Source organism: Pelophylax lessonae (assembly GCF_965119305.1).
Source record: "Pelophylax lessonae genome assembly, chromosome: 1".
Taxonomy (NCBI): Eukaryota; Metazoa; Chordata; class Amphibia; order Anura; family Ranidae; genus Pelophylax; species Pelophylax lessonae.
Genome location: NC_138768.1, coordinates 806192526 through 806203302, shown reverse-complemented (window position 1 = coordinate 806203302; position 10777 = coordinate 806192526). Strand labels below are relative to the sequence as shown.

The 10777-nt window shown below is 40.7% G+C and overlaps 1 protein-coding gene across 2 annotated transcripts in view; it reads right to left on the bottom strand.

Annotated features, from left to right (window-relative positions):
- Positions 1 to 9918: 9918 nt before the first annotated feature.
- Positions 9919 to 10777, bottom strand: part of MFSD10 (major facilitator superfamily domain containing 10) — a 131851-nt gene continuing 130992 nt past the window's right edge. For both annotated transcript variants that reach the window (XM_082259556.1, XM_082259557.1), the window contains exon 13: positions 9919 to 10294. In XM_082259556.1, the coding sequence (XP_082115682.1) occupies positions 10188 to 10294 (107 nt within the window). In that variant the 3' untranslated portion in view covers positions 9919 to 10187. The remainder of the gene's footprint in view (positions 10295 to 10777) is intronic.

Genomic DNA, 10777 nt, shown 5'->3' with positions numbered 1-10777 from the left:
ATGATCATCTTCATCAGAAGAACTAACTAATGCTGGGAATAAACAGCTAAGTAAAAGAAAGAGAGAAAACTTCAAATAAAATCAAAAAAGAGAAAAGTGGCTGAGACTAAGAGCCCCAGCACAGGAACAGCCTGCGTACTCCTGAGCTAGGCAAGTGAAACTGAGTTGGTATGCAGGAAGCAGGGAGGTATTGACTGAGGGGACCACCCCCTGGGGGTGGGATATGCTAAAAGCTTTGATATTAATATATTCTTTTGCCTAGCTACTCCTGCGGAGCAAAGGTCAATAACCCCATTAGTGACGAATATGAAGAGGCGGCGACTGTCGGAGGACGTAAGAGAAAGTATGCTTACTGTTTTGGTGCTGCCATGACATCCACATTTACAGGGATTTTAAATATTAGCTACTTTTTTTTTGCTAATCCTTATTTTCAGTAGTAAGCAGATCTGAATTGGGCAAAACGTCCAGCTGCCATAGTGCTACCGACTACTGTCTTATTTTGCAAGTGGACTTCATTTACCGTTCAGCTGCTATTAACAGTGTTGACTGGCTATTAGTGATTTTACCACCTCTTCTTTATAAACATCAGTTTAAATTTTCAGACTGACTGGTGTTGCTTCTGAAGTAGGATAAGGCAGCTTTTGTACCGTACTATAGGGAACAGATCTCATTCCTGTGTGTACATTATACGGTGTATTATAGCTACATGCGACTGCTATGATTAGCAAGCTTAATTCTAATAATTGCCTCTTCTGGGGGTATCAAGAAAGTAGCAAGAAATTGAATTTAAAGGCAAGTCTAAATTACTCTATTACCTGTCTGTGAAAATACTGATTATATTTGGGTTCTTAAAACAATAGTTATTGATTGTGTGCAACTTGATCCAACACCTTGCATTTTCCTGCTTAGTCTACTTTAACCACTTGCAGACTGCCCTATCGCACATTTTTTCTGCTACAGGGTGGCCACGCTGTGCAGGATCATGCGCGCGCACGCGTGTGTGTGTATGTATGTATATATATATATATATATATATATATATATATATACACACACACACACACACATACATATATATATATATATATATATATATATATATACACAGTGGGTACGGAAAGTATTCAGACCCCCTTAAATTTTTCACTCTTTGTTATATTGCAGCCATTTGCTAAAATCATTTAAGTTCATTCTTCTTCCTCATGAATGTACACATAGCACCCCATTCTGACAGAAAAACACAGAATTGTTGACATTTTTGCAGATTTATTAAAAAAGAAAAACTAAAATATCACATGGTCCTAAGTATTCAGACCCTTTGCTCAGTATTTAGTAGAAGCCCCCTTTTGATCTAATACAGCCAGGAGTCTTTTTGGGAAAGATGCAACAAGTCTTTCACACCTGGATTTGGGGATCCTCTGCCATTCCTCCTTGCAGATCCTCTCCAGTTCTGTCAGGTTGGATGGTAAACGTTGGTGGACAGCCATTTTTAGGTCTCTCCAGAGATGCTCAATTGGGTTTAAGTCAGGGCTCTGGCTGGGCCATTCAAGAACAGTCATGGAGTTGTTGTGAAGCCACTCCTTCGTTATTTTAGCTGTGTGCTTAGGGTCATTGTCTTGTTGGAAGGTAAGCCTTCGGCCCAGTCTGAGGTCCAGAGCACTCTGGAGAAGGTTTTTGTCCAGGATATCCCTGTACTTGGCCGCATTCATCTTTCCCTCGATTGCAACCAGTCGTCCTGTCCCTGCAGTTGAAAAACACCCCTCCAGCATGATGCTGCCACCACCATGCTTCACTGTTGGGACTGTATTGGACAGGTGATGAGCAGTGCCTGGTTTTCTCCACACATACCGCTTAGAATTAAGGTCAAAAAGTTCTATTTTGGTCTCATCAGACCAGAGAATCTTATTTCTCACCATCTTGGAGTCCTTCAGGTGTTTTTTAGCAAACTCCATGCAGGCTTTCATGTGTCTTACACTGAGGAGAGGCTTCCGTAGGGCCACTCTGCCATAAAGCCCGACTGGTGGAGGGCTGCAGTGATGGTTGACTTTCTAGAACTTTCTCCCATCTCCTGACTGCATCTCTGGAGCTCAGCCACAGTGATCTTTGGGTTCTTCTTTACCTCTCTCACCAAGGCTCTTCTCCCCCGATAGCTCAGTTTGGCCGGACGGCCAGCTCTAGGAAGGGTTCTGGTCGTCCCAAACGTCTTCCATTTGAGGATTATGGAGAAATGGAAAGCACCTGAGTTAAATATATGAGTGTCACAGCAAAGGGTCTGAATACTTAGGACCATGTGATATTTCAGTTTTTCTTTTTTAATAAATCTGCAACAATGTCAACAATTCTGTGTTTTTCTGTCAGTATGGGGTGCTATGTGTACATTCATGAGGAAGAAGAATGAATTTAAATGATTTTAGCAAATGGCTGCAATATAACAAAGAGTGAAAAATTTAAGGGGGTCTGAATACTTTCCGTACCCACTGTATATATATATACATACACATACATACATATATATTTTATATATATATATGATCCTGCACTTCAGGGCATGGAGTGTGGGAGTGCCTGCCAGCACCCGCTGATCTTTCGGTACACAGGCAGGACGGCAGTCTGCCTATGTAAACAAGGCATATTGCCATTCTGTCAGTACAGAAGGCATAGATATCTTGTGTTACTGTAAAGCAGAAACACCAATCCATGCCTTCCACTAGTAAAAGTACCTCCACCACTACACTGAAACACCAGCTAGGCACACATTCAACCCTTTGATCACCCCCTGATAACCCTTCCCAGCCAGTGTCATTATTACAGTGATAGTGCATATTTTAAGCACTGATCACTTTAATAATTTAACTGGTCCCCAACAGTGTCAAAACTGTCAGGTGTCCGATTTGTTCGCTGCATTAGCGCAGTCCCGCTATAAATCGCTGATTGCCACCATTACTAGTAAAAAAATGATTCCATAAATCTATACCACTTTTTGTAGACTCTATTACTTTAGCGCAAACCAATCAATATGCGCCTATTGGGATTTTTTTTACCAAAAAATATGTGCCAGAATACATACTGGCCTAAATTCATGAAGAAATTCATTTTTTTATTTTTAATTGGATGTGTTTTAAAAAAATAAACTAAGTTTTATAAATATATTAAAAAATATATATATAATAAATAATACAATAAATTATATATATATATATATATATATAATATATAAGAAATAAAGTAAAAATATTGTTTTTTTTTTTTTAATTCCAGTTGTTTTTTGATTATAGTGCCCTGGGTGTGGCTACAAGAGACAACATTTACCCCAGATTGAACAAAGTGATAATGTGAATGGCAAAAAAAAAAAAGAAAGAACAGGGAAAACTTGTAAAGAAATACCCATTGGTTTCCGATGGCACTAGCTGGAGTTTTTGAGCAATAGCGGTGCAATGCCACTGTTAAACAAAAAACTGTGGGATTGAAACTTTCAAAAATACATATTGACACTCCACAATGCTTCTGGGAGGATGTCCTTTGGGCAGGTGAGACAAAATTGGTGTTTTTTGCCAATTGTATCAGTTCACAAACAAAACAAATGTAGCTTTCAAAGAAAAGATCACTTTGCCTACTAGAAAACATGGAGGAGGTTTGGTTAGGTTTTGGGACTGCTTTGCTGCACTTGCTATGGGGTGCCTGAAATCAGTAGGGCACAACAAAGTCTCATAGCTATCAAAGAATGCTGGAGCAAAACATACTGCGCAATGTGCTGGAAGGAAACTGGAGAGGTTTGGGGTCATTAAAGTGAAACACTTTTTTTTTTTTTTTATTGTTTTTTTGCTCTGCCATGCAAATCGTTGGCCCCTAAAGGTGCTACATCTACTTTTTTTTTGCATCACAATAAGTTTCTTCACAACTCTCTTTGGTTTTCAGGGTAGAAGGGAAAAAAAGGAAATGCTCCTTTCCTATCCCCCCATATAAAAAAAAAAAAAACGCCATTTTGAGCTGCTCTGGCTAATGCTTTTTCATAATGTACCTTAGGGTGCGCTTTTTTTCCCCCTCTCCTCTTCATCTTCTTGCAGGGTTGATTTTTTTCAAACATGATGTTTTATAACCCTTCACACAAAGACAACACAAAGCCTACAGAAATAATATTCCTTTATTAAAAACAAATGCACAATCGCCGCTTCGTAACATACAGTATATAAAAATTTGCCGATTTTCATAGCATTATTACAGAAATATAAATAATACTATACCATGGCAGAGCCACCAATGAGAGTGCAAAGCTAAGCTGTGTTCAGTCTTTTGCCGAGGGCGGGGAATGTGTTCAAATTATGCTGGCCATAGATGGGTAGAATTTTGAACAAAACTTCTTAGGAAAAGAATGTTCTAAGAAATGAATTTGTTTTTGTAATCATTAGTGGGTCAAATTAACGATTTAATTTTCTCCTCACTGTGGTTGAAAACAAAAGGAGCAGGATTTTAAATTTCTCGCACTGTGTGTGTTTTTGTTCTGCAAAGTTCATTTATTCCAAAATCAAATGTTAAAAACAAACAAATCTTTTTAAAGTTCTGGAAATTTTTGAAGAATTTTCTTAAGACCTTTCATTCGAAATTCTATTCATCTATGGCAAGCCTGACAGTATAATAGGGAGTCTTCAACCTTAGTGTTACCAAGAACAGTATGTTTTCAGCACGGGCTCATAGAACTGGGCACCCCTGAATTTCAGTTCTAAAATTAAGTCTAAAAATAATGACCACACACTGCCTGAGTCCTAACCGTCCGTTGGGCCACCCCTATTCTGAAACCCCTACATTTTAAACTTCTAAATGCACAGTAGAAACAAATATATAGGAACTAATCTACGGCCCAAGAAAATGTATTTCTGTTCCTTCAGTCCTGAAATCTATAGTCCTACCAGCCAAATGGGCGACTTAAGGCCCGTACACACGTAGCGATTGTCGGCCGTAAATATTTGGCCACCGGCCGATTGTCGGCTTGTTAGTATGATGCTTCCGACAACCGACTGCGACTTTTCAGCCGAACAGAATCTGGTGTGCAGGCTTTAAAATTTTTGTTGGCCAACACCAGAACGGCTGATTGTTCCTCAGTCAGTACAGAATTCGGCCGACAAACAGCAGATGAGCAAGACTGGGCATGCTCAGAGAAGAAAAAACACACGGAAAGTTAACCATCACATGACATCACTTCTGCATTGGGCTGTTGTTGGCCGACAAAATTCGTGTGCAGTCTTTAGCACTTTTCAACCGACAGGACAGCACCGGACAAAAGACGGCCGATCGTTCGGCCGACATTCGGTACGTGTGTACGGGGCTTTACCCTTCTTTTGTTACTGCAGTTAAGGCTCTCTCTAAGTAGTTAAGACTTTTAACCTTCTTGCCTGCAGACTGTGATTGGAGGATGAAGGAACAGCAGCAGACTTATGTGCTCATCCTTTTGCTGTCTGCTCAGCACATGTGCAATGCAAAATACCTGTTGGTCCCTACATTGTAATGATAAATCTTAACATAATACTGAAACTCTGTAATTGGCATCTAACTGCTAACTTTACCTTATGTGTAATATTCACTTGAAGCCCATCTTCAGCGCCAGATTTATTTTTTTTTTGGTTTCTTGGATGCCCCTATCCAAACTAAAAAAAATTGTCCTCACCCTCTCCCAGCTCCAACAATGCCTCCTGCCATCTTCCAAGCTAAATGATACTCAGTGCTATTGTGTAATTTTGATTGGAAAGTTAACACATGAATAAAAAAAAAAAGAAATAGGTCCTGTTTTATTTTAATGCAGTGCAACACACATTTACATCTGTGCATTGGTCCTCAATTAGCAATGAATAGCAACGTATCACTGCTTGCCTGAGTAACACACTAGTGACTAGCCACTGGGACTTGTAGTTCCCCAGCAGATGGTTGGCCACTATTCTATCGTTCCTTGCAGGCTATTCTGTACTTTAGCAATCAGCAGTCTATTTTCCACCACTGTCACACATTCGGGACCCAGCTGTTCTCTGATAACACATTTTACTGGTGCAGTTTATGGAAACATAAATAAAGAGTATCTCTCCAATAGCCGAGGTATTTCCTACATGCAGCCTGTTTTGGGGAATTTGAAAGTGGCTGCAATCCAATATCCACATGGAGTGTGAGCAGAACAAATATATAAACCGTTATCTTCTCTGAGCTCTTACTTTACAATAAAATGGGTGTTTGTTTTCATAGTAGGCAGCTCTACTATAGCAAAACAATAGAAAATATGGATATCACTTCTATTACTATGGAATGTGCTTAGAAAACAAGATAAAGCTACTCACATAAGTCAATGGCAAAGATTATACCATCAACAGCAGCAGTTTTCTCTGTGTATTGTAGGAATGACAAGTTGGCAAAACACGTGTTAAAAAATGAAAAAATATTCATGGAAAAAAGCTTGAGAATGTATTTCTTAGAAAGCAATCACTGAACAGGAAATCACACTTTTTTATTCAAAGAGTTCCCATGTCATTTGTAGGCCAGTACACTCACATGTAAGGGAGATGCCTTAACTGACTTAGACTTCATTTATATGGACGTATTTAAGTGTACCTGATAAAAAAAAGTTTGGAGAGATAGCCTGTGCAGGCCAAACAGGGGGGTGTAATTTGTTTTTTAGAAATAATTTTTCCAGTGGTACAAAACATACAGTAGCCTATGACACTGACAGCTGCCAAACTTTTTAAACAAAGGGCCAGTTTACTGTCCTTGAGGCTGTACAGGGGCCAGACTGTGGCCAGTGGCATTAGAAAACAGTGCTCCATCATTGATTTTAGTGTTAGGAATAGTGCCCTAATTTTGGTATCAGTGGATGGAATGGTGCCCCATTGTTGGTGTCTGTGGGGGGAATAGTACCCCGTCATTGAGGTCTGCGGGAGCAGCATTGCCTGATCACTGGTGTCTGTGGGAGGAATGGTCACCCTTTATTGGTGTCTGTGGGAGGAATGGTGCTCCTTCATTGGTGTCAGTGGGAGGAATGGTCACCCTTCACTGGTGTCTGTGGGAGGAATGGTCACCCTTCACTGGTGTCTGTGGGAGGAATGGTCACCCTTCACTGGTGTCAGTGGGAGGAATGGTCAACCCTTCACTGGTGTCAGTGGGAGGAATGGTCACCCTTCACTGGTGTCAGTGGGAGGAATGGTCACCCTTCACTGGTGTCAGTGGGAGGAATGGTCACCTTTCACTGGTGTCTGTGGGAGGAATGGTGCTCCATCATTGGTGTCTGTGGAAGGAATGGTGCTCCATCATTGGTGTCTGTGGGAGGAATGGTGTTCCATCATTGGTGTCTGTGGGAGGAATGGTGCTCCAAGGGCCAGATAAAAGGTAAGCAAAGGGCCACATCTGGCCACCACTGGTATATAGCATGGGCTACAACATAAATTACAGATTCACCAATGGCCACACAAAGGTGACATCTGCATAATTAATTTAAGCCAAGCTGGTACAAAAAAGTGTAAATAGTATTCTAATTCCTGGCATTTTTTTTTTTAATGCATTTTACTTTATAGAAAGAGAAGATGATTTTATGAGCGAGTGGGAGGGTGTAGGCCCATTAGAAAACATCTCCTCACCTGTTCCTGTGGTAACATTTCAGATTGTTTATAATTTTCTGTAACTGGAGACAATGGTCACCAGACCCAATTGAAAGAGAGAATCTTTCCAGCGCTACAAAATTACATAGGACTAAAGACTTTTCCCCGTCTCAACATGTTCAGGCCTGATGATTGGCTGCTCAGGTACTGCACTGTGGAAGGAAGGAAGGAAGTGGAGAGGGTCACATGCTACTCCATACCTGGCAGTATCCGGTATTTCACAGGGCCTCAGCTCAGGCATGTGGACCCAGGAGAGGTTAGTTTCTACAACAGAGGGGTTTGACTAGCAGGTGAACCTGTTTGCCCTAAATGGGGAAAAATGACAGACTTAACGTGATTGATAACGGATTCCAGACTTTAACTCTTTTGCTGCTGGAGCGGTTTTCGCATTTGTTGCACATGTTTAAAAATGATTTTAGGCCTGAAGATTAGTTACACCCTCAAACGCTATATATGTTCTGTAATCAGACACACTGTAGAATAAAATGTTGCCATTTCCAATTTGTTATGTCCCAAATATTTGTGCAACAGTTTATCAAGGCAAAATGTCAGTAACAAATACACTAAAGTTAGTTTTAGGGTACACAATTGCAACAGATTATAAAAGAGGTTGCACCGTGTAAAAAGATACCCAACATGTCAAACTTTAAATTTGAATGCACCTGCAAAATGCCAACCTTTAGTACTCTATATTTTCCATAGGTGAGGCGTTTTAAAAGCCCCTACAGGTCATCAGTTTAGAGTTAACTGTTAGTAATAGGCTTACAATTATTGCTGTGACTCTTGCGTGCGTTGCAATATGTAACGTGTATTGCAAGTGATGTTTTCATCGGTAGGTGCCTTTGAAGGGTGCATGCTTTTATTTCTTTCCTATGTTCCTGTTTAAGCCAGTGCCATGATTGCTGCCCCACATTTTCTGTTTCAGAGTAGCTCCTTTCTCTTGCAGCATCCTATGGAGCCACTCTTGGATGAAGGGACTAGAGTTATGTCTCCCTACACTGTGTGCATCAAAAGAAACACACAGCTCTGTAGCCTAGGTTTCCTGGAAAAAGTATGTGGACTAGAAGCTTCTGGAACACAAGATTAATAAAACTAGCACCCATGGGCCCTGTGATTTCTCAACATGTTGGACAGGCTCTGTGTGCAATATTGTGTGCTTCTGATGATGGGAAGTGCTGTAGTCACCCTACATGGCTATCTGCTCCGTCATTAGTGCTTAGATCAGACCTGTGCATGGCTATGTACAGTTATGAATGGTTCTGTCAGTAACAGTGCATTCTGTGAAACACTATCAAATATTTTAGGAAATTCGCTAGATTCCCTCATCAACACTGACTGAACACTAAATCCCTCCCGCAGCGGTAGTGTGTTCTGCCAGTGGGAAGCAGGAGCCTTCCCTGCTTGTAGAACACAATGATTACTGCTAGCTGCTATAGCCACCAGCAGAAATCAGATGCCAAAAGTCAGCTGGACCAGGTGTACTGAAGTTGAAGAATGGATCGACTTCAGTACAACCAGTCTGACCATACATGGATCGAATCTTGACTGGGCCCTGCTGAACTGACCAAGATTTGAGCCATCTATCCATATAAAAGTCTAGCCCAATGAGATTTCTCTGGTCACTGCCTATCTTCTCCTCTACCACCCTGGGATCAATCACTAACAGCTGGAGCAGAGAAAAGGAGGTGGCTTCTGGAATCTTTTTTGACTCTGGTCCTTTCCTAAAGTAAATATGTTAGCTGCCATTGCTGATTTCCTTTTACCAGTGTTAGTTGCCTAGCTGTTACATTGGCCCTTGTGAGTCACTGACCTGGAACAAGTACATGGACTAGCAACTTCAGAGTAAACCGTTTGTTTTACTTCAGTAGTAGAGCCAGAGAATCCGTATGACAGCCAGGCACCTGACATATTCAGAAATAACTGTCTCTGTCTAGGAGTGTCTCAGGAAAGAGTTCCTTTGTTCTTACAATAATAAAAAAAAAAGAAGCCCTGTTTGTCATTTAGGCCTCATGCACACAGGGTGTATGTTTAGCCCCTCTTAACGCCTTTTCTCCTGGCAAGAGAAAAGCTGCTTAAAAAATGCGGCGTCTTACACATGCATTTAGGTCTGCCAAGCATTTGAGCAGCAATGGATTCCATTTGCAAGAATATTTTTATTCTGCCCATGGGAATGCATTAACTCTCAAACACTAGACGCACCTAAACGTGTCTCGAGTTTAGACGCATTTTACAGGTGTTTAGGCGCATCTAGTATTTTTTTTTTTGCCTAAAAAAAGGCCTAAAAGTATAAGGCAATGTGCTGGGTAGGGTCTATTCAGACTGATGGCCTGATACAGGCAAAATACCCAATTAGAATAATTTAAGCAGAATACAAACAGTAAAATAGTCCAGACTGGACTGTAACATCATCAGACTGAACTTGGCATTAAAGTATGAAAAAGAAAAAAAAAAGAAGGTATTAAATGTCCAGGTTACATAGGTGCGAAGCCTTTGGTTGTCCCCACTGGGTCCTATAACTGCTCCTTTCCGTGTGAGGTCACTCCTCCTTTCCGTGTGATGTCACTCCTCCTTTCCGTGTGATGTCACCCTCAGCAAAAACAGCAGCGGTAACACGAAGGATAGTGAACAGACTGTGAAGCAGAACTCAGCACCGGCCACCCAGTACACTGTAAGGAAAATAAAATCAATCAAAGATACATACCGGACAAGACACACTGCTTAAAGTAAACTTTTTACACACCTTTCCATTCTCATGCATTAACATGTTATTTATTGAGTGTTTTGCATAATTTGCTTTTTTTTTTTCCTTACACATTTCTAATTTTTATATTGTCTAAAACTATTTTGGGCTTGTTACTAGGGGCATCACACATGCTTTCATGTGTTACAGTTGACTTATATGGGCCTCAAAATGCATGAAAGCGGACGAAAAAAAAAAAAAAAGAACCCCCAGACCTGAGCGATTTTTAAAAGCAGCACACAGATGTGAACAGGCTTTATATATAACATTACCTTTGATGACACGTGTGTTTTAGCAAGTTCCAATGCCCATGTTAAAAATGCGAATGTGTGAACGTGACCTTATTGACATGCATTTTTCACACGTGCACACAATGACCAACTTCCCCACAATACAAGTTAAGGCACTA